Here is a 21,345-nt window from a genome sequence, read left to right on the forward strand (position 1 = left end):
CTCCACCGTCAGAGTCTTGCTTGCCTTGTCGGGGATCACGCGGACGCGCAGGTGGGGCTCGTCGCCGAGCACAGCCTGGTTCGTCAGGCTCTGGTAGCGGACCTTGTCGCACGCATCGGACGAGTTGCTGATCAGCTCACGCAGAAAGATTTCCTTGTTAGAATAAAATGTATTAATGATGAGAGACATCAGCTGATTAATCTCAGCCTGGAATGCGAAGGTCTCGGTCATCTTTGCGGGGTTCTTTGTTCCTGGGTTGTGTAATAGGTTGTATGCTTGCTGTTCCTGCCTAAGCCTGCCGCAGAATGCTGATGCTGTTGTGTTACGAGAGTCGTTCTTAGCTGCCGGTGGCACGTAAAGCGCAGAGGGGGAGAGAAGAAACAGAAAACACAGTCACATTGTAGAAAGTAGCCGTTGTGTGTGGCTGGATGCCCATTTGGCGTTGCAGGCTTCACTGCGTGTCATATGCTGCTGAAAAAATTCCCATGGGGATTGTTGTAGGTGCCAATGTCTGCAGAGTATCTACATTTATGATAGTTGGGCTACCGTACTCTTTTTTTACGTTTGTTGCCTCTCTGTGGATTGGTCCGTGCGTATTTGTGCGTTGCCACCGTTGTTACAGAGCTGCGTGGAAAGTGAAATCGCTGTGGTGGGATGCAGTTACCAAGGCAGTAGCAGTAGGCGTAATAAGTATTTATATATATATATATATATGTATATGTGTGTGTACAAGAGACGTGAGTGATTGAACCGAAGATCTAGGGGTTGCACAATGAAAGGAAAGGGTTGTGGGAGGGTGGCGCAGAGATGCACCTTACCATTGATTGGCAAAAAAAAAGAAGTACAAAAAAAACGTGAGAAACAAAATGAAAATTGTATATATATATATATATATGTGTGTACGGAGAAGCATCGGCAGAGCCAGTAATTTATACACGCTGTCGGCAGAAATCATCCGAACTCAGGCCTCCTTTGGATGTGTGGGAGCCGTCTTCGTGCAGGCGCTATCGAAGTTCCTTTTCAAGTTGCGAAACGGGCGGTGGCGTGGCACTTTTCGCCCGGTGTTGCGGGACGTTCGGAGCAAAGACGCGCCAGAACTTTAGGGTCTCTCCCTGCGCAGCGCAAATGCGTTCCATGTCAGGGGCAAGTGTGGGGCACAAAATGCCTGCCTCGCAGTTTGGTGAGTTGAGTGTGCCGACGAGGTGAAAATTGTTGGCCTGACGGACCTGAATGTGCCCTTTCCCATTGTGGGAGGTTGCCAACTCGTTAGCACCAGGCGGGGACACGATGCCGCTGACAGGATGCAGGGTGTTTATGCCGCGCGTGACGAAGTGACTGCCCGTCGTCGGTCCCTCCTCGTCACCGCGCAGAATTGGCGGGACGTTTGTCAGGGGCGCGTGTGTGTCCACGTAACAAAGCATGCCATCCTGCCCTCCGGTGTACATCTTGCTGCGTTTGTCCGGATTCCACAGAATACTATTAACAGGGCCGCTGTGAACATGATCAAAGGCGTAGCGAGGGCTGCTATTGCGCCGGGCGTCCCACACACGTACAGAGCCGTCTGCAGAACCGGAAGCTAAGTAAAAGGGCTCTTCCGTACAGTAATGCAGAGCCGTGATGCCGCTGGTGTGGCCTTCGTATACAGTTGTGAGTGCGTGTTTGGCACGAAGATCGAAGACGTAGATGCCGCCACAGGATGTGCTAGTGCCAATGGAGAGAAGGGGCCCGTTCACCGCAAGGTAGGTAAATTCTTCCTTCGAGGGAAGCCGTACGCGTACGGTTCGCAGAAATTCTTCATTGCGGCAGTCATATATGGCAGTCACACCACCATCCAGTGCAAGTGCAATACATGCGCATTTATGCAACCAGTGTACAGCACGAATATGCATACTATCCTGTAACTGAACCACCAAAGAAGCTTGTGCCGTCGCGGAGTCCCATCCATACAAAGAGTTCCTCAATCCAATGACAAGTTTGTTATTACTGCCCCAATGAAGGAGTTGCGTGGCATGTAATGGAAAATTTGGTGCATCCAGCACCCGTTCTGGGTTGGTAAAAAGTACCCGCTGGGGCAAAGGTTTACCGGGCTTGAGACGCTTCACCAACGTGTTGCCGGCTGGTGAAGACGTAAAGGGCGACATAGCAAGTGCATGGATTCCGCCTTTCCCACTGTGGCGTGTCCCTGCTCTTCCAACAGTCTCACCACGTGAGGACACACAGCCCCTAGCGACAGCACCACCAATACTGGCTAAGCTCAACGGGGGCCCACGACTACGGATGGCATCTGTGCTATCAAACCGCAGTACCTCCCCACCAATCTTGCGGTGCCTCTGCGTGTTTTCTTCACTCAGTTGCTCAGCAAGAACCTCGTTGTAGATGGACATCACGTAGGATGAATCATCGGAGACGAAGGACTCGGAATGTAGACTAGAGTGCGACGCCACAGCAGAGTGTGGAAGTGGCAATCCCCCGCTGCCGCCCCCCACCCCTACTCCACCTGCAGCTGTCGTGACAGGAGGCATGGTGAGTGTCGTGGTGGTGCTGCTGGCGCTGGTCAGGTTGTAGGCTGACACGGCCATGTCCATTCCCTCACGCTGGGGAATGTGCCGCGACAAACGAACGGGCGGGGCATCCTCGTCCCCTGGTGAGCGAACAATAAGCTGCAGGGTGTTCGCCGAGAGCTCCTGCAGCGACATGGTGCCACTGGCACGCGTGCGTCGCTTGCCGGAGGGACGTCCAGAGGGAGTGGAGTCCAAGTCCGCGTACGCCCATTGCCGCATTCCTGCCCTGCCTCTTTATGTTTCTCGAGCGTCCTACCTTCCTTCCTCTTCATTCGCAGAAACAGCAAGCAAGAATGTCGTTGAGGGGCAAAGAGTAAAAAAGAAAGAAAGAAACATACACGCGTGCACCACAGTCATGGACAAAAGAAACCCAAGGCAGCAGAAGGGCACTGAAAATACGCGACAACCAACCATCCGCGCCCTCCCCCTCCTCCTCACCCTCGCAGCTCTCCACTCGCCCGCCCGCGAACGGCAGTTGCCGCAGGGGCGGCTCCTCTCACCCCGTCGGCTCACTTCCCTCCCCGTCCCATCGCAACGGCAGAACTAAAAACAATAAGAGCTGCCGTACCATCACGCAACGCCGCCGCCTTCAGTGTACCAACCCCCCCCCCTATGCCCTCAAGACTCCTCCACGTCTTTTTCTTCTTGCTGTTGTTGTAAACCGTGGCCTCTCCTTCCTGTTTCAATACCTCGTTCTCTCGTTGTTGTTGCTGTTGTTGTTGTTTTCACTGTCTCACGCCCGTTCACAAGGAGTGTTTACCCGAGGGGGCGCAATGGGATTGTACACGTCACGGCAGAGGGCGCGCTGCCGCTCCTCAAGGTGCAGGCACAGGTGGCGCATGAGATGATACATTTGCCCGTCACCATTCCCCATCAACAACGCTTGAGAAAAGAAGGGGAAGATGTCCCAGTAGTAGTCAGGCGGCACAAAAAATCCAAGACGCGCGAGCAACACCACCGCAAGCACATCCCCAGACAGAACAGAAACCAGCACGGGCTTCGCAGAATGTGTTAACATGTTTTTCACGGGGTGTAGAGGGCGATCATCACGGTACTCAAAGAAATGCACAAACTGTTCAAACTGCGTGTGACGCTTCTTCCATCGTTTCGAAATTTCTGTAAAAATCCGGGTGCGACTGTCGCGGATCCAGTCAAATTTCAGCATTGAGTTGAGAGCTTGCCACTGCTCATGTGCAGTGACACTGGGAAGCGGAAGATGATACCCCTCCCCACAGAGGTATTGTCGAATGCGGTCCACCACTTCTGGATGTCGTTCGGCTAGTGTGCGAAGCCGCAAGGAGCTTTGGCGTGCCTCAAAAACCAAAGCCATCTGCAACAAACCCCATACAACGTCGCCCGACTGAAGCATCGCAGCCCCAAGACGGCTACAGGTCGCACGCCGCACGGAGTTGGTAACCACCTCACTGATGAGCGGACACGCCTCCGGACCTTGCCGACATTGAATACAACAGGGACGTTTACCACGCGTGTTCTCCTCACGTTGGCCAGGAGAAGCTGCGTGAGGCGGGTCATTGCGCGCGAGACGCTGACCACGCCGCACCAAAGAAACCACATGAGCCACATCCAGCCACTCAATAGCGCAAGGAAGATTTAGAAGTGCGGCAAAGTCCGTCGGCGTGCGCAGGGTCGACTGGGCGTCAGTCAAGGGAGCAGAGGAAATGCTTTCGATCACAGCTAACTCGACATTCTTTAGGGTTGCGCGAGTGTACACTTGACGGCTGGCTTTACCACGGGCAAATGTTGGGATGAAGGGTGGCGCGTCAGGATTCATAATCCTGAGGCAGCGCCTACAAGAGGAAGAGCGAGAAGAAGCACAAAAATGCAATTGAGAGAAGTTGACAGCCTGAGAGTATCGATGGAGTGGAGCCCACCCAGCACGCCACAGAGAGAGCGGGAAAACGATAATGAAGGCATGCCAGTCGGTTCATTTTACCTTTGGCACTTTTTCAGCTGCTACCTTCAAGTGTTCTTGGCACCGCCCTATTTCACGTGAGGCAGCCTGCGCCGCTGCATCACCATGAAAAAGCAGGGACGAAAACAACAACATCGCCCAAACAACACCAATAGGCGCCGTGGAACGAGTAACACCCCTTGTCACCACGGTGACGCAGTGTTGGGGAGGCCGAGTGTCTTAGCTAGGGCCCCTTCTCGTGTGCGTGTGTCTCACAGAATCATGGTGACGCACTCAAGTGGCTCTATACCTGTCCCTTGCAGTCTCCGGCCCCTAAAGCATACACCCATGTGCAATGCACCTCTCCCCCTCCTTTTCAACGGCCAGGCAACTCCTCCAAGGGGTTTTGCGGTAAACTACCCAGAACACTTCGGCCACCAGTGCAACTGTTTCAAAAAGAAAGAAAAAAAACATACACACAGACATATATATATATACTTTTTTCTCTTTTTCTCCTTTTGCTATTATCATCAGAGCACCATCCCTCTCCCTAATGAGCTTTGCGGGCCACTACTTGGTCTGGTAGAAACCGCCGCTGTCGCACCCATGGCGGCTTGAAGGTGTACATCAAATGCCCGTCATCCGTAATGACATCCCATCCCTCCGGAACTTTTCGTAAGTCGAACGTGCGCACCGCCTCGTTTCGCTTCAAGGAGTTGTTCATATAACGCAGCAGCGTGCGCGCGTTGTGCACTCTCTCCCTTTTCATGTAAACGACGATGAGATCCTCCGCGGTGGAGATGACCATTGGGACTGCCTCGGGCCAGTCACGCGCTACCGTGCGGTAAATGGCAGCAACGCAATCGCCCAACATGTAACGCGTCGGCCTATCAAGCGCTCGCCCACCACTTGGAATAAATGGCCGTCCTAGTTGTTTGCTGTCATTTATAAACCGTTGCTGCCGCTCAATTTCTCGGTGGCGGTCGTACGGATCCGACACCGGCTGATAGGCGGTGAAGGGATTTTCGTAGCGACGGTGACGCACATAGGCACTCGAAGGGGAAGAGGACGAATCCCTGCCGTCGTCATATTCATCCTCTGCCCCTCTTCCCGCGTTTTCAGGTAGATCCAAAAGGCCTGTGCGCGAGGGAGTCGCTCCGTGCCCTGACAGAGTCTTTCCATGTTGGGACCCGGCTTCGTCGACGTGTAAGATCCCCGGCATGGTCTCTATCGCGCCACTGCTGCCGGAAGCCGCCCGCGGCTGTGGAAACGCAGGTAAGTCAACAGCGTACGGAGAATCGTTCTTGTTGCATTTACCGCTGCTTCCTAGTACGGCGTAATGCCGGTCATTCTGCCCCGCTGGACGCCGCGTGCTGCGAAGAAGCATTTGCAAGGGGGCAACGCCTTCCCTTCTCACGGGCCTGCCCTTCCTCCTCCGTGGTTCCTGCGCAGCAGACCCCCGCACTCCCCTGAGAAAGAAATAACTAAGGAAGAAACGAAAAAGAGACGTCTGCCGCGTTGGGTTCTCAAACCAAAATTCGTGGCATGTTTGTGTATTGACATTCTCGCGGCGGAGACAAAACACAACGAGCGGCAGCAGCGGAGGTAACATCCGTGTGCAACAGAGCACAGGGGAGCGGTGCAAAGCAGGGGGGGGGGAAAGAAGCTTTAGCCGGCGCGAGTATAGTATGAGTAGCGGCCGCGGGGCCCACCCTCGCCCCACGACGAGCACGCACCCGCTCATCCACTACTACTTTGAAAGAGAGAGAGAAAATAAAAAAGCTGCAAGTGACCAATGAAGGAGGCAACACACACACAACAAAAAAAAAAGAAACACATACACACATACTAAACAGAGAAAGAAAATTCAGGACATACATAGGTATATTTGCAAAAAAAAAGAGATTAACCGACCAAGGGCAGAATATGCCTAGTTGCGTTGTAACTCGTCACGCGCTCCAAGAAGGCGTTAAGGACACGGCCCAATAGATTCATGCAGACCAACTCAATATCATTGTGGTTGCATCCCTTAAACCAATAGTGGCTCACAGTCCTTCCCTTGTTGAGACGTTTCTGCGCCCGCTCGACGATCGCCAATAATCGCTCTGCGCAGCTAAAGGAAACGACGCTATCGTTTTTCCCATGCATAATGAGCACGGGGCAGTCACCAACATCCTGTAGAAATTTTTCGTTAGGAAACATGTCCCGAAAACACAGGTAGCGCAAGAAGGAGCAGTTTACCGCCCCCAAACATGAGGTAAAGGTGGAAAGCAGGATAAGCCCACCGATGACAGAGTGATGTTTCGAAGCCAAGTAGCAGGCAGGCCCACCGCCCATCGAGCGTCCCATGAGAACAATTCTGGAAGGCTCAATATGAAGACGTTCAGTGAGTTCCTCAAACACGGCATCTGCGTCCGCATAAACCCGCTCCTCTGTTGGCTCACTCTGGCCCTTCGCCCTTGAAAAGCCATAGCCACAATAGTCATACGCAACAATGTCAACGCCCACCGCGCGGGCCAAAACCACAAGGGTTTCATAGCAACTACCCAAGTCCTCTGCGTTTCCATGACTGTAAAGAATCGTCAAGGGTCTGCCCGAGCTTGCAGAAGCACCTTGTAGGGAACTGTATTTGATGTGCAGATAGTAAATCACCGCATCTTCCTGCCGAATCAGGCTCATCTCGCTCCGGCACCGTATTAGAAGCGCCGATGGCGGCGGGCTGGGTGGATAAAAGACAAAGCGCCCTAACATGCTGACGATGTGGCAGCAAACTCACCTCCACTTACACCAAAACTAATTTGCTCTCCACTGCTTCCACCCCCCACTCCCTTCCCTTGTTTTTTTTTTATTTGATCCGGACGATAACCACGGGAAAGGGAGTCCATGCGTTTACACATGCATGCACAGAGAAGGCAAGAGAGTAGGTGGGCGGGGCGGAGGCACAGAAGCAAACAGATAGAGAGACTCACCCTCCTTCTATTTTTCTCTTACCCTCAACTCCTTAGCCCCGTCAACCATCATGTCTGCTTCGGGTCCTTCCAGCCCTACTCCTCCCGACCAGGCCTTTTTTTCCCCCCGTTGGCTTGATCGCTATGATTAGGAGCCTCCGCTGGCGCTCTTAGAGACTCTCTCTCTCTCTTCCCCTCTCTCTCTCTCTTCGTTATGATGCCTCATTTCCTCTATGGCGGATACACGTCGTATCCTCGGCGGATCCCTGCGGCTGCAAATGTATAACAAACAACAAACGACAAGACAGCAACCACAACGCGAAAGTAACCCAAAAGAAAACACCCACTACAAGGCCAATAAAAATAGCCACACACACAGAGAGAGAGAGAATGAGAGACAAGCACACACACAGAGAGAGAATTTCCTCATGCCACTCTCAAAGAAAAGGTGCTACGAGAGAGTCTTGCAGGAGTTCAAGACGCAGCCGTCGCCTCGCTTCCTCATTAGCCGCATCTGAGTTGGTATTATTTAGGTCACGTATGCGTTTCGCATAGTTGGCAACTCGTTCACTGACCTCTGGGGAGGCAGTGGAGAGTAGGGCGTGGGCGCGCTTTTGCCCTTCATCCTCCTCGAAGGTTTCCAACTCCGCCGCTTTACACTTGGCGGATTGCACAACTTCCTCTGGGAGGTTGGCCAGCTGGGCAACATACAAGCCGTAACTGCGGCCACAAGGCCCAGGCTCCAGTCGGTAGGAGAAGCGCAGCGTCCCCTCGACGGTGTTGACATCGGCGCCAAAGTGCACATTCCTCACGTTGGTGTGGTGCTCTGCTAGCTGCGCCATCTCGTGAAAGTGGGTGGAGAAGAGAAGCGCGGAACGCGTCTTGACTGCCACCTCCTGTGCAATAGCCCACGCTAGGCCGAAGCCATCGTAGGTGGACGTCCCACGGCCAAGCTCATCCACAATGGCGAGGGAGTCCCGCGTGGCGGCGGTTAAAATGGCGGCGGACTCCAACATCTCCACCATAAACGTCGACACACCCTGCGCAAGGTGATCCGTGGCGCCAACACGGCACATGACAGCGTCCCTCGAAACAATATCCGCCGAGTCAGCCGGCACAAAACAGCCAGCCTGTGCAAGCACAACAGCTATCCCTACACTGCGCATAAAAGTTGACTTACCCCCCATGTTTGGTCCTGTTATAATAAGCGCATTCGCATCGTCAGTTAGGCGTACCGTATTTGGGACGTATCTTGGCTGACGAAGTTCAACAAGCGGGTGACGAACATTTACGATAGTGATGAGGTTTCCGTTGCTCTCTTCCTCCGCCGCTGTCATTGGTGAGCGAATCGTCGGACGAGCCATAGGATGCGGGGAATCCTTCACCACCGTTGCCCAGGCCACAAAAACGTCCAGCGCCGCAACTAGCTCCTTGGCGTCATCAAGAAGTGGCAAGTATGTGACCACAGTACTTACAAGCTTTTGCTTTAGATCTTGCTGGCGTGCATCGTAGGCATTTCGAATGCTCTTGTGCTGCTCACTAAGTGAGGAAAGCCGGTCGGAAACAAATCGCACACCATCCTTGGAAGTACTGACCGTGATAAGATCCTTGCTGTTGCGCACCTGTTGGTCCTCCTTGCGGGAGACACGAAAAACATACCCATGCGATGTATGATATTCACATCTCAGCTGCTTTTCTGTCCATCCATACGCCCTCATCGCGCGTTCGTGCTCCTTGTTAATGTCTTCTACCACACTTTTCCGCTGCTCCTCCAGCTCTATCAGCTCGTCGTCGAATTCAGGATTAATGCGGGCCCTGTTTTCGTCCGATAGGTCAATGGTGGCTGTGATGAGGGTGCGGAGGTTTGTGAAGTGCTCGTTGATTTCTTCCAATGGGGCGACGTATTCATCCATCAGCAACTTGCCATTTCGACCGCCTCGGTGACTCCTCAACACCTGCACCGCCTGTGGGATGGTGTTTACAAAGGTCAGAATAGACTGAATGTCTTTCAGAGCGATGCTGCGTCGTTGAAGCTTGCGATTCAGCCGATCCATGTCCCCACAACATCGCAGCACCTGCGAAAGAAGAGCATCACGCAAAATGGGGCTTTCCACCATCATCTCTACGAGCGAAAGACGTTGATTGATGTCCTCTGCATTGCGCAGCGGTTGCAGCAGCCACTGCCGCATCATCCGAGATCCCATGCCTGTGACGCAGCGGTTCAGCCACGAATAGACCGAGGTGGGAAGGGAACCGCGAGCCTCTGGCTTCTGATGTATTATGTGCAACGCCTGTATTGCCGCACTGTCCAGTTTCATAAAGGTCGATGGGATTGTGTGTTTTAGGTAAAAGGCACGGTGATTCGTCGTGTCAAAGGTGTCAATGTTATTTGCGACAAGATGCTCAACTGCTCGGGACGCCAATGGGCAGTCGGAAAGGGCAAGCCGGCCCTCCGGCACACGAAGGATGTCGTCAAGAGAGCTGAGAAAATTGTCTTTTGCCAGGTTGCCTTCCCGCCGCCCTGGCTTCCGCAGAGGATCCTGCGACGAGACGGCGCTGTCGTGTCCCCACTCACGGTACGCGACGTTTGCGCGCCCACACAATTGCTTTACCGCCCGTAGTGACTCCGCTTCTTGTCCACCGTCGCTGAGAGCCGCTGCGGTCCCGCCACCCTTGCCGGCACCGCCGCCCCTGTGCCTGCCCCTGTCCAAATAAATGAGCTCCTTCAGGTTGCACTGCGCCACCAGCGCGTCAAGGCTCGTCAGCTGTAGCGTGTCGAGGTATTCCGCGTACGTGAGGGTCCGGAGTGTTGTGTTGAGTGCGGCAAATCCCACCCGAACGCCCTGACCGCCGGACCCCATCGCCCCTGCTCGAGCTGGTAAGGGGGCCATTCCTGTCGAGAACGATGGCCCCAGTCGCCATAAGCTGGATATCCGCCTCTTCAAAGGAAAAGAGCGTCGCCTCAAAGTCGGTAATGTTCCCGGGTGATCCACGCTGCACACACACGTAGGCCCCCCCACCGCCGGGTGGCCGCTCGTAGTACTTGACGGAGACCCCCCGCAGCAGCAGGCAGTCGCGGATGACCTCCTTCGCGATGCTGTCGTTCACCACCACCGCCTCCACCCCGCCCCAGTTCTTCAACACCGCGGTGGACCGGATGTACTCCCGCGCAATAACGCCGGCCCACGAGCCCAGCACGTAGCACCCCGGGGTTGAACCGCTCCGCGCAAAGAGGCAGACACACGTCTTGTCATCACCCCCCGCAGCTGTAAACGCCTGCAGTACGGACGCGTCCCGTTCATCGCTCATTTTCTTTTTGTTTTGTTTTTGTTTCCCGTCCGCTACCCGACCCCTCCGCCGGAGAAAAGGAGGAAAAGGCAGAGCAGCGACGAGGGAGCCTTCGACGGAGCAGCAAGCAGACGCCCAGACACGCAGTGGGGCACAAAAGCAAGCAGGGCCGATCGCGCTAATGGCGTTGTCACAGCGAGAGCCTAGGGCTTCAACGAGGCACCGACAATACAAAAACAACAGCAACAAAAGCGAGGATTAAAAAAAGTTTGTAGCGAGGCTAGTAGAAAAGAATCCACACAAGCCAAAGCAAGACAGAGTTGCGCCAAACGAGCGCCTGTGTTTACATCCGCTATTTCAGGCCAGCCACACATATAGGGAAAAGACAAAAAAAATGACGACGACAGCCCTCACTCGGTCTTTACAGGATAGTCGACACGCATGCTCGGTGAAACACATTGCCGACAGCTGCGACGGTGCGGCACTGCAGCGTCTCCAGGACAGCCTGCGGAGCACATGATGTGCCAAGCAAGACGCAGTCCAAATACGTCGTGCACAAAAAAGGCTTCCCGGCGCTAACCATTTGTCACGAAGGCTGCCATGTTGTGAATGCAGATTCACCTGCTGCAGAACTGCTGTTCGAAGCCTTGTTTGAAACGTGGGATGTGCGTCGCACGGAGCAGACGATGAGAACCAGAACCGCGGAGAGCGTCCCCGCAACATAGAGCGCCAGAATAATCGCCGACCACCACCTGAGTTTGCCTTGTTTGGAGAAGCTGAAGAAGCCCTCGGGCCCGGAGCCTATCGGCGAGGTTTCACTCTCCATCCGCGCCGCCGCATAGACGACGGGCGGCGGGTTGTTACCGTCATCACCGCCATTTGCGTTGCTACTCACCGCCAACTGTTTCTGCGAACCACTCATCGCGACATCACCAACAATTACACGACCACGGCACGACAACCACCACCGCCAAAGCCACCACCTTGTGTGTTTATACGAAATGCAGCCGGAAAAACAAAACAACTACAACTACAACACACACAGAGAAAAAAAAAGAATAAGGGAAATAATGGTCGTCATGGTGGCAGACAGAGCAACACGCTTAACAAACGGTAGCAGAAACCAACTAAGCGAGCGTTGCGCAAAGAAGCAAAAGAAGCGGGGGCAATGAGTAATGCCTCCCGCGTGCTTCACGTTAATGTTAACTTACACACACGTGGCAAATGGAGAACGTCGCCAGAGAACACACCACCAGCATCATCATCTTCATCAGAGAGCATGTATGTGATTGCATAAGCCCGAAATATATTTCCTTTTCTTTCTGTCCCCCTTCTTTCGCACAATATATGCATAGAAGTTCGTGTGTGCGTGGACCTCTCTAATTTTTCTTTACGTTTTCGTTGTTGTTGTTGCCGTTGTCGTTGCTGTTGATTTCTTGTTTCCCTGAAGGGCTTAAAAAGGCGTAGCCTCGACCCACGCTGCAGAAAAACAGCTCCACCAATTACCCACCTCCCTCTGAGCCGACACGTCCTTCGAGCGGGCGGGCACAGAGGGCGGGAGAAGGGACCGGTGGCGACTTCCCCTCCGCACACGCGTGCTTAGAACACCAACTCCTCGTTGCCGTCCTCGTCGTCCTCCTCGGGTGGCGCCCCCTCGCGCTCTGGCAGCTGCAACCCGAATATGGGCGCACGCACCACGGGAGAAAATGTGGGCATCGTAATGGCGGCGCCCTCGGCGACGGGATTCTCGCTGAGCAGGAGGAGGCTCAACGCCATCCCTGCCGCAACGGAGGGGATCCACCAGTTCACCTTGGAGATCATCCAGTCCGCGCCGTGGTCGAAGAGGTGGTGCAGCTTCTGGTAGAAGTACATCTCCTCCCAGTTTACCTGGGGAGCAGGGGGCCGGCCAAACATCATTGTGTGAGTGAGTGAGCCAATGCGTGCGTCCCTGGAGAGAGGGATAGACCTCGCGGATGCGGGAACTGCCGCGGGCCAAAGAATGAAGGAGGAAGCAGCAAACCAAAAAAAAAAGCAGGAATGCACCACGCCAAAGCAGTAACCGGAGGAGCTGCAGGGACGCATACGAACTCATCTTTTTCCGTGGACTCCTAAAGGCGTTTTCTGTGCAAATAGCCAATGCCCCACACTTCCAGTGCCCCATCCCAAATAGTTTCAACGGCAAGGAAGAAACAAACGAAAAACTAGATGTTAGCTCCGAACCAACAGCAAGGCAAATGCAAAAAATAAAATAAAATAAAATAATAAATAAATAAATAAAGTAGTATATACGAGAAGAAATAAAATCAAGGAAAAGAAAAAAGAATAACACCCGTCTCTCTGTATTTCTGTTTTTAGTGGAGGTTTTTGCCGCTGCTGCAGCTCGGTCGTTAGAGCGGCGAAGGTGGCCTTCCGCGGCGGCCAGGTTGGCTCACATCGAAGACGCTGGCGTGTGGGAGAGAAGGTGCGCGTACAGTTCCTTGGCAAACTGTACGACGTCAAACTGGGCATCGCTTAGCATGAGATCAAACGTGCAAGGCTCTCCCATGAGGGAGACACCCGCGATAAACTTCAAAGAGGCATCACAAAGCGCAATAGCCGCCACAGCATCGACCAGGGCGGTGGAGTCAGCGGCCTCTTTCACCTTCACACCGCAGGCACAAGCCAACGCGACAGCTGCTTGCGTGTCCCCATGTGCTCCGCTAGGATGGAGTCTCTGACGCAGCAGCGCATGGGCACATGTGAGTTTCACCAAGATCGTCATCATACTAGCATCCACGGCCTCCGCGCAAGTGGCTTTCGCCGTAAAGAAAAAGGAACGAAGCAGCGCCGCACACGGGGTGGAAATATGTGGTATAATAGGCTCATCCACAGACGGCTGCAGGGCCCACTCGCACCACGCCAGCCACTGATTTTTGCACCGACACATGTGGTCAAGTCCGTCCAATTCGGACCTCTCATTACCCGCAGCATTGTTTGAGAGCAGTTCAAGAATTGCCGAATGGTCACTCTCTACACGGCCGATAGGGGTGGTCGGGGGGAGGTGAATGACGACGTCGCCCCGCTCCATGAAACAAAAGAGTTGACGATCCTGCACCAGCACCGATTCCTGCGTCGCTCCAATAAAAGCTCCCGCGGCTCTGCAGCCCACGCGTTGGCCCCCTTCACGCACCACAACATGCTCGTGCTGCTTGATAACACCCTGCACCGCGTGCAGGGCCGAAGCTGTAAGGGTATGTAACGAGGGCGCAAAGAGGACCCGTTGGGAAGCCACATTGAGCAGTCCCCCACGCACACACTCGATGTGGCGCCCAACCTCAACGGTGACAGGGATGCCCACCTGGGACGTAGCTATTCTAGTATACGTGGGCAGAAGTGCACCCTCGACACCGTGCACGAGGGGCACCACTACATTTGTTTCTGAAGCCAACGCCAACAAAAACTTCTGCAGGACGAAGAGGCTATCGGATGGTCCCACAACGTAGGCGGCAATGGAGTCAACCTGTACCGTCGCGGAGACAAGTGCGACCCCCACAGCTGCCCAAAGCGCTGCAGGTAAGGCAAATACTCTTGAAGCTGCCAAGAGTGCTTCCACTCGACATGGGCCGCCCGGTTCTTCTTCCCGGAAAATTCCTCCACACCCTTCAGCCAAGGCAAAGGCAGCTGCCCCCGCCACACTCTCCCAACTGCATCGTGACTGAAGAAAAGACGCCTCCTCCCACTCCTGCCTCACGGCAAAGACATCCTCGACTCCTAGCGAAAAAGAAGGATAGTTCGCAGCATCTGCTCTTGCCATGAAGAAATCCTGTGACCAAGGTGAAGCAAATGTGGCTGTGCGAACAGCACGGGCCTCGATGAGAATATGTCCAGCTGATGCAGTGGAAGAGGGGACGGCGGCGGCGGCAGGAACACAGCGGCGCCTAGAGTAAAGCATCGGGCCCATCTGGCCACAAGCCACCTCTAGCAGGCCCAACACTTGAATGCGTTCCCCAACCACGGCCACAGCACGCAGCTCAGTGAGGGGCAGGAGCGAAAGATCGAGCCAAAGCGGTAGTTGTCCAACCATGCCATTGTGGTTGGAAAGCAACGGTTGGAATTCCAGCACGGGTGCAGGATCCGCGGATTCTCGGTGGGGAAAAAACACACCTGTAACGTGGCCAATCGCATGAATCCATTGCTCTGCCGCTATTACCGCGTCGCGCGGGCGTTGGAAAGGCGAGCGCTTCTGGTGGAGTGTGAGACAACTGGGAAATGCGCTCAATGCGCAGCAAACGACTAACTTCACGGTTCCCTTTTTCACCGCCTCCCAAAAGTCGCATGACCATTGCGCAGTCCACGCACATATGGGACATCCACTGTCAGCGGCTGAAGCAAATTCCATCGAAGCTAGAGCTTCTGCGGAAACATGATGGCAAAGGCTTCCTGGTGCCATGTGGTGTTGACTTGAGGGCGACAATATCAGTGCGCTTTCTTCGCGGAGCCACTGCATCAATTCCTCTCCCAAGACGTCGTCCAGACTCCGCGGGCACTCCAGCAGAAGTGTGCCGAGCACCGGATACTTCGACGCTACCTCCATAAAGTGCATCATGAGGCGCAACCGCCACGGCTCAGGGGAGTCCGCCGTGTGGGGGGCGTCACTGCCGCCGTCCAGGGCCAGCAGTGAGAGCCCAGAGAGCAACTGTCCCTGCAGGCCCCCGCCATCAAAGAGGAGTGATCGCGTCTCGTTTGCTCCCCAATGACGGGGCGGCGCCGTCGACAGCATGGAGCAGCAAGCCACCGCAACTGAAAAACGGCGGGGGTTAACAACACACAGAAACACAAATAGAGATAGATAGAGATAGAAAAAAAAAAGGAAAATTTTAAAAAGAGATGAGCAGCGGCAGCGAGAGACTGACTGGGAACAAAATCATGTTAGCGAAGGGTGCCTCGCGGCAGCTGAGTCTCGTCTGGGCGAGGCCGCGAGTATGATAGAAGGGGCGGAGGAGGAGGATAAAACTCAGAAACAGAGACAAAAACAAAAACAAACCCTTACCAAAAAAAAAAACGGCAAACATGCCAGCAGACCCAGAGTGGATTTGCGGCCAAGCCCCTCCCCGACACGGCAAGCACCCGGCACTGCATTAATAATAACAATACGGCAACAGTGCCCAGGGAAAAGTCCCCGTGGAGGAAAAGAGAGGCAGAGTAAACACACACACACACAAGCAGCAACAACGCGAGTAAAGTACATCGAAGGTCCACCCTCAATCCAGGCAAATAACAACAACTGTTGGCGTTGAAGCATGGCCACCTCTCTTCCCCGTCGCGCGGCCAACAACCGCGTCCCCTGGAAGGGAAGTGCGCTTCCAATTGCCAATACGGGCCGCCGCGGTGCGCTCCGTGTGGTATCGCGCATTCCAGATACGCACAACGTCCAACTCGCGGTAAACCATAGTCACTACCTGCCGGGAGTTCCACGACACAACGCCGAGGGCCAGTGGGAGGTACAGGCGGAGCCGAAGGCAGATCTCAGGGGGCAGACGGCGCAGCATCGCGTCGCACGCACGCACCCTTACCGTGGACGCATACTTCCCCATCAACTGCCTCACGCGGGGTGCGTCATGAGTCCCACCGACAGAGTTCATCGCGGGTTGTCTCACGTCACGGTGCGTCCACCGCGCGCCAGCCTGCTGAAGGCAGCGAAGCACGCAGAGAAGAACAACAAGGGCCAGCAAAGCAATGGCGCCACTGCTCAGGTCAACCCGCGCCAGGCTGAAGACGACATTCATCAGAATGATGCCCAAGTGAGTGCCTCTCGCGTCGTAAGGAGGGCGCGCCAAGACAGAAGGAGGCGTAAAAACAGAGAACGAAAAAAAAAAGGAAAAAAAAAGGAAAGAAAAAAGAGGGACGAACGTGGCACAAGACAAAAATGAAGTTATAAAGGGAAAAACAAACAAAAACAGACATCTCCATTACCCGAATATATATATATAATATATATGTGACATATTTCAAACGGGCACACATTTTCTCTCTTTTCTTTCAGTGCTTGTGTGGTGCTCTGCCCCCGTTTCCGCACTTGGTGCGGAAGCCGGTGCCGTGGGTGCATTGCACGGCCTTGCACCCTCCCCATCGCCCCCTTCCATCTCGTTACTGGAAACCACCGCCTGGTAGGGGATGCCGTGCCAGCAGAGTTCATCCACAAGGCGTTGCCGCATCATCTTCTCTTTCGCTATGAGACGTGCGCTTTTCCGACCACCCTCCCCAACGCCCTCAGCGTTGGCAAGGCGGAGCATTTCCTCGCTCACACGAACAATGACGACGTCCGTCAGCCGTGCCACACGCAGCGCCATGTCGTATGTCTGACAACTCTCAGGTGTGGTGTCCCTGAACGCGGTGGGAGCTGCAACGGCCGAGAAGACGTCACGCGATGGAAGAAAGGCACGCTCCATCAACGCCAAATCATCGGCAGAGATGTCTGCAGAGTGTGACGGGGAGGTGGTGGGGAGTCGAACCCAGGCCCGTCGAGCCACAGTGAACCAGCTTACCAGCTCGTGGAGCTCGGCAGAAAACACAGACTCCTCAAGCAAGGGCAAACGCTGGTGAAGCTCGTACCGAAACAAATCCTGTCCGCTCTGTACACTTTGCTTCTCACGCCCTGTAAGCAACGCCGCTTCTTCTTTTTTCGCATTCAATTCAAGACGAGATAACTTCGACCAGAGTTTTTCGGCGACCGCCAACTCCGCGCAGCGCAACAAGGAGGGGAGGAGGTAGGACCACGTACAAGCGGCATGTCGGTACTGCTCGGACCCAGACCTGGCTGCTTCGCCCACCGCGTCCGACATGAGCTTCTTGTAATGCAACTGGCCGCTTTCGGGGGAGGTGGCCTGGCTGCCGTGGCGTAGCCCGCGCAGCTGGCCGAGGGTTCGCCCGTTGTGACGACGGGCATCCGCGTTTACAAAGAATAGGTCACCTCTGCCCGTACGACCGTGAAACTGACGTGGGGGCGTCAGGCACGGCGGCAGCCAATAACGCGCGGCGGCTGCAGCCAAGCCCACAGCGGAGACGCGGCGTCGCAGGTGTGCAGAGCCCCCGGGCTGCATCGCGCCAGAGCTGAAGACGACAAAGACGAGAGAAGAAAAAAACAAACAAACTCCACAACTGCAGCTGGGACCCAAAAACAAATTACGCCCCCCAGACGGAGAGATGGAGAAAGAACGGCGGAGTAAGCAGGAAGAAAAAAAAAAAGGACAGACTGAGGAGAAAACAAAAATAGCGCGAGGAAAACACAAACAGGAAGATCACTGCATTATCCTTCTGTAAAGTCGCACCCAGTCCCCAAAATCCGTACGTCATTTGTTTTGTATTTTATGCAGAATGACAAGAAACAAGAAGAATGTCTCCCAACAATGGCAACTCCACCTCCCATGCCGTAACATTTCCCGATACGAGCGTGTCGCCAGCATTACAATTACAAGCTCAAGGGCGCGAGTACGTGTTTCTCGCAAAGTCATCCTCACGACTTCGCTCTAGGCGATACCAATAGTGATCTTTTTGCTGCTGCTGGTCTCGCGCCAGAATCGTCCAATTGCGCTCATTGTTTCGAATGTTCCAGTGTGGCTCACGAACATACAGTTGCCCACTTGTCACCTTCATTGTAGTGCCGCCATGCTTCTTCTCGGATTCTCTTTCTTCCTCAAGGAGCTGCTGCAGCCCCTCCCGCTTCTCGGGATCATTGGTGCTCGCAATGAGTTGCTCCAGCTCCTTCACGCGTCCCATTACCGCCGCGTTGTAGTGTTGCCGCTTTTCATCAAATGCCTGACTGCTCACGACAGGGACTCCTGCCTGATGCTGCGATGCCTCCAATGCGTCGTCTCCCACCGACGGCGCTACCCTCGGCCCGCGAAGGAGTTCATACTCGAGGTGGTTGTTCACATTGGGCGAGGGAATACGGTCCTTGTGTGTCACGTTCGCCTCGTACAGGATGGTGCCCGCGGCAACGCCGAGAACAATGCCACTGGCCCTGTATGGATGCTCCCGCACACGGCGCGTTGTACGGTAGAGCCACGCAGAGACTTCTTTTCCCAAAAATGGGAGTGGCACAACCTTCTCACGCATGTCCCACTACAAAACGGACTTCCTCCACGCCCAACAGCGACCGTCACCCTTACAATCGCCCTTTGCTTGCGCGTATTGTGGGTTCTCCACCTGCCACGTTGTTTGGAAGGGACTCTTACCGCCGTTTTCCTCACCGCAGAAGAAAGAAAAGGGGAAAAGAGCTGAAGCGTCGTGGAGTGAGAGAGTGGGGGCCATATGCTTCAGTTGCCGGCACCGGCCAGCCCATGCACCTAATCGACTCCTCCCCACCCCACCCTCTCTCTCTCAGCAGCAGATGCAAACCCATGGAAGAAATTTGCTGTCTTCCACCCATTCTCCCCCGCACACAGGCAGAGAGGCACAACAAACACCCCCCTCCCCCCACGCAGAATGCCCCCAAAAGAAAGGTCAACTGCAACTGTTAGCCGTCCAAATGTGGAAAACAGCTGGCGACTACATACTTGCATCGCACCTCTTTTGTAGCCGCCAGCACTGAATAAAATCCATTTTTCTACCGGCTACTAGTTGCTTCTTTTCCGCGGAGGTAAGAAACTCATATGACGAGCGCACACGGTTCAACTCTGTAAGAAATGGCTTAGCAGTGAAGGCGGCAGGAACAGGTTGCGCTGGTGTGGTTTTTAATTCCTTCAGGCATCGCTTTGCTTGAATGGCTTGTCGAAGTCGCAGCAGCAGTCCTGAGTAGATGCCACAGTGGCACGCCTCCGTCACCAGTCCCAACCCCTCGCAACGCCGAAGCTCCTTCTCTAGGAAGTGCAACGGAAGCCAAAGAAATCGTACGCCATGGAAGAAGATTTCCGCTTCTTCATCACAGTGACGGCTAGAGATGCACGATACAGATGATGACGCAACACATGAAGTTGATAATGACTTAAAGCTGGAAAGAGTCGTTAATTTCGCTGGATGACGCTGATGATACACGTCGCATGCATAAAAAGCGAGTTGGTACGCTGGTATCTCAGATGGAAACTGAGTTCGCTCCAACACTGATTGAATCACAGGAAGCGGTAACGGGGCCAACGCCTTCTGTGTCAGACCCCCACTCTGTTGAACAGAGAGATCGACTGATGTGTGGCCTTCTCTATTGGACTCAGCGATGGCATACCTCTCATTGAGATGCAGCACCAGGAACGAAGCAAACCTCTCCAGCAAATCTTGAGTGGTGATACCCAAGGTCGCTGCGACAAGTTCCTCACCAAATGCAGAGTGAAGATGATCGTGACAACAACCACAAGAGAAGACTGGAAGATTATACAAAGTCGTTAGCAGATGCATAAGGTCTACTGTGGCTCCCTCGAGCGAGCCAACTGAGGCATCCTGACACATCTGCCTGGCACCATTATGCGCCTCCTCGTTAGTATGACCTTTCATCTCCCCCGCCGGCACGCTTTTTACTCCCTTTGCAGTTTGTTCGGGTTCCTTTATTTCCTGACCCAGTGTCGTTGTTTGCACCACTGGTAGAGTGCTGAGGACACGGCACAGCGCCTCACTGAGAGAGCCAATTTGTTCCTGCTGCGAAAGCAGAATTCGCCTCCATGCGTCTCCTTCTTCTACACCAAAAGGTTTCTGAGGAGTGGGAGCAGAAGGCGGCGGCGGCGGTGGGGGCGAAGGGGAAAGAACGGGTGGGTGAGGCGGTCCAAGAAAATCCGACGCAGCCGCAACAAACGATTGACCGCCTAGACGGCACTTAATGGAGTTTATTTCATCTTGGAGCAGAAAAAGGCGCTGCAGAATCACATCGATACTGGCATCATCCTTCCTGCTCGGCGGCCCCGTGGCGGTGCGTGGCGGCAGAGGCAACGCTTTGGCGTCGGTGTACGGGGGCGGGGGCGGGGGCGGAGAGGCCAATGCGCCTCCCCCCGTCCTTCCCACTTGTGTGGACTCCCCCAGCGCCGCTCCAGGGCGCGCAACAGCGGCCCCGCAATTTGACGGCACCAAAGCGACGCGGCCGGGTACGCCGCCCGCACTCGGAAAAAGTTCTGCATACGTTGGCGGTGGTGCCTGCATCACCCGCGGCTGAGGGCCGCAACAACACAGCGCCCCTTTCACGTCCGCTTGAGCCACACTAGCTGCCTTATCCACAGCTTTCCCACCGCGGCTATTTCCGTTGCTTGGAATACCACCGCCCAACATAAACAAAAACAAAGCGGAAAATAATAACAATAATAACAATACTAATAATAATAATAAAACAACAACAGAGCAGCAACAACGGACCCACAACCACAAAACTATAGAAATCACAATAACATTTTAACATCACCATCGTCAACAGGATCTCACGTGACATTAGAAAGCAACGCTTATTCTCATCTATACATTGTGCAAGTCCCACCAAACGTACATATACCAACTGCACACAAATCACAGCAACAGATCTGCAGTGCATCAAGCATCGCCCACTGGTTTTTCCAGCTCCTCAACGTGCTCCGCAGCCTCAGCCTTCGCGGCGACCGCCACCGGTTTTTCCAGCTCCTCAACGTGCTCCGCAGCCTCGGCCTCAGCCTCAGCCTTCGCGACGACCGCCACCGGCTTTACAAGCTCC

The 21,345-nt window shown here is 54.4% G+C and overlaps 12 protein-coding genes and 1 pseudogene across 12 annotated transcripts, besides 16 other annotated features; 1 reads left to right on the top strand and 12 right to left on the bottom strand.

Annotated features, from left to right (window-relative positions):
• Positions 1 to 6: 6 nt before the first annotated feature.
• Positions 7 to 223, top strand: Tco025E_05465 (hypothetical protein; annotated as a pseudogene).
• Positions 224 to 691: 468 nt separating this feature from the next.
• Positions 692 to 720: a microsatellite.
• Positions 721 to 876: 156 nt separating this feature from the next.
• Positions 877 to 895: a microsatellite.
• Positions 896 to 1,004: 109 nt separating this feature from the next.
• Positions 1,005 to 2,780, bottom strand: Tco025E_05466 (putative WD40 repeat protein; the record flags this gene model as incomplete). Its single annotated transcript, XM_029372360.1, has 1 exon — positions 1,005 to 2,780. The coding sequence occupies one exon, from the start codon at positions 2,778 to 2,780 to the stop codon at positions 1,005 to 1,007; it is 1,776 nt and encodes a 591-aa protein (XP_029227536.1).
• Positions 2,781 to 2,980: 200 nt separating this feature from the next.
• Positions 2,981 to 3,025: a microsatellite.
• A 236-nt stretch (positions 3,026 to 3,261) lies between these two features.
• Positions 3,262 to 3,285: a microsatellite.
• Positions 3,286 to 3,294: 9 nt separating this feature from the next.
• Positions 3,295 to 4,353, bottom strand: Tco025E_05467 (uncharacterized protein; the record flags this gene model as incomplete). Its single annotated transcript, XM_029372361.1, has 1 exon — positions 3,295 to 4,353. One exon carries the CDS (start codon positions 4,351 to 4,353, stop codon positions 3,295 to 3,297), a length of 1,059 nt encoding a protein of 352 aa, XP_029227537.1.
• Positions 4,354 to 5,023: 670 nt separating this feature from the next.
• Tco025E_05468 (uncharacterized protein) lies at positions 5,024 to 5,860 on the bottom strand (the record flags this gene model as incomplete). The annotated part of the gene is made up of 1 exon (XM_029372362.1): positions 5,024 to 5,860. The coding sequence occupies one exon, from the start codon at positions 5,858 to 5,860 to the stop codon at positions 5,024 to 5,026; it is 837 nt and encodes a 278-aa protein (XP_029227538.1).
• A 420-nt stretch (positions 5,861 to 6,280) lies between these two features.
• Positions 6,281 to 6,322: a microsatellite.
• Positions 6,323 to 6,378: 56 nt separating this feature from the next.
• On the bottom strand, positions 6,379 to 7,224 carry Tco025E_05469 (serine peptidase; the record flags this gene model as incomplete). Its single annotated transcript, XM_029372363.1, has 1 exon — positions 6,379 to 7,224. One exon carries the CDS (start codon positions 7,222 to 7,224, stop codon positions 6,379 to 6,381), a length of 846 nt encoding a protein of 281 aa, XP_029227539.1.
• Positions 7,225 to 7,598: 374 nt separating this feature from the next.
• Positions 7,599 to 7,630: a microsatellite.
• Positions 7,631 to 7,706: 76 nt separating this feature from the next.
• Positions 7,707 to 7,773: a sequence feature (A-rich).
• Positions 7,774 to 7,798: 25 nt separating this feature from the next.
• Positions 7,799 to 7,841: a sequence feature (GA-rich).
• A 17-nt stretch (positions 7,842 to 7,858) lies between these two features.
• Positions 7,859 to 10,312, bottom strand: Tco025E_05470 (putative mismatch repair protein MSH2; the record flags this gene model as incomplete). The annotated part of the gene is made up of 1 exon (XM_029372364.1): positions 7,859 to 10,312. The coding sequence occupies one exon, from the start codon at positions 10,310 to 10,312 to the stop codon at positions 7,859 to 7,861; it is 2,454 nt and encodes an 817-aa protein (XP_029227540.1).
• Positions 10,313 to 11,295: 983 nt separating this feature from the next.
• On the bottom strand, positions 11,296 to 11,631 carry Tco025E_05471 (uncharacterized protein; the record flags this gene model as incomplete). The annotated part of the gene is made up of 1 exon (XM_029372365.1): positions 11,296 to 11,631. The coding sequence occupies one exon, from the start codon at positions 11,629 to 11,631 to the stop codon at positions 11,296 to 11,298; it is 336 nt and encodes a 111-aa protein (XP_029227541.1).
• Positions 11,632 to 11,720: 89 nt separating this feature from the next.
• Positions 11,721 to 11,751: a microsatellite.
• Positions 11,752 to 12,103: 352 nt separating this feature from the next.
• Positions 12,104 to 12,150: a microsatellite.
• A 158-nt stretch (positions 12,151 to 12,308) lies between these two features.
• Positions 12,309 to 12,626, bottom strand: Tco025E_05472 (putative variant surface glycoprotein; the record flags this gene model as incomplete). Its single annotated transcript, XM_029372366.1, has 1 exon — positions 12,309 to 12,626. One exon carries the CDS (start codon positions 12,624 to 12,626, stop codon positions 12,309 to 12,311), a length of 318 nt encoding a protein of 105 aa, XP_029227542.1.
• A 315-nt stretch (positions 12,627 to 12,941) lies between these two features.
• Positions 12,942 to 13,035: a sequence feature (A-rich).
• A 102-nt stretch (positions 13,036 to 13,137) lies between these two features.
• Tco025E_05473 (uncharacterized protein) lies at positions 13,138 to 15,468 on the bottom strand (the record flags this gene model as incomplete). The annotated part of the gene is made up of 1 exon (XM_029372367.1): positions 13,138 to 15,468. One exon carries the CDS (start codon positions 15,466 to 15,468, stop codon positions 13,138 to 13,140), a length of 2,331 nt encoding a protein of 776 aa, XP_029227543.1.
• A 235-nt stretch (positions 15,469 to 15,703) lies between these two features.
• Positions 15,704 to 15,751: a sequence feature (A-rich).
• Positions 15,752 to 15,949: 198 nt separating this feature from the next.
• Positions 15,950 to 16,474, bottom strand: Tco025E_05474 (uncharacterized protein; the record flags this gene model as incomplete). The annotated part of the gene is made up of 1 exon (XM_029372368.1): positions 15,950 to 16,474. The coding sequence occupies one exon, from the start codon at positions 16,472 to 16,474 to the stop codon at positions 15,950 to 15,952; it is 525 nt and encodes a 174-aa protein (XP_029227544.1).
• A 66-nt stretch (positions 16,475 to 16,540) lies between these two features.
• Positions 16,541 to 16,585: a sequence feature (GA-rich).
• Positions 16,586 to 16,665: 80 nt separating this feature from the next.
• Positions 16,666 to 16,695: a microsatellite.
• A 1-nt stretch (position 16,696) lies between these two features.
• On the bottom strand, positions 16,697 to 17,788 carry Tco025E_05475 (uncharacterized protein; the record flags this gene model as incomplete). Its single annotated transcript, XM_029372369.1, has 1 exon — positions 16,697 to 17,788. The coding sequence occupies one exon, from the start codon at positions 17,786 to 17,788 to the stop codon at positions 16,697 to 16,699; it is 1,092 nt and encodes a 363-aa protein (XP_029227545.1).
• Positions 17,789 to 18,164: 376 nt separating this feature from the next.
• Positions 18,165 to 18,803, bottom strand: Tco025E_05476 (uncharacterized protein; the record flags this gene model as incomplete). Its single annotated transcript, XM_029372370.1, has 1 exon — positions 18,165 to 18,803. One exon carries the CDS (start codon positions 18,801 to 18,803, stop codon positions 18,165 to 18,167), a length of 639 nt encoding a protein of 212 aa, XP_029227546.1.
• A 432-nt stretch (positions 18,804 to 19,235) lies between these two features.
• Tco025E_05477 (uncharacterized protein) lies at positions 19,236 to 20,933 on the bottom strand (the record flags this gene model as incomplete). The annotated part of the gene is made up of 1 exon (XM_029372371.1): positions 19,236 to 20,933. One exon carries the CDS (start codon positions 20,931 to 20,933, stop codon positions 19,236 to 19,238), a length of 1,698 nt encoding a protein of 565 aa, XP_029227547.1.
• Positions 20,934 to 20,952: 19 nt separating this feature from the next.
• Positions 20,953 to 20,998: a microsatellite.
• Positions 20,999 to 21,051: a microsatellite.
• Positions 21,052 to 21,345: the final 294 nt, after the last annotated feature.

This window comes from Trypanosoma conorhini, assembly GCF_003719485.1.
Source record: "Trypanosoma conorhini strain 025E chromosome Unknown Tco_14.4_contig_00321, whole genome shotgun sequence".
NCBI lineage: Eukaryota > Euglenozoa > Kinetoplastea > Trypanosomatida > Trypanosomatidae > Trypanosoma > Trypanosoma conorhini.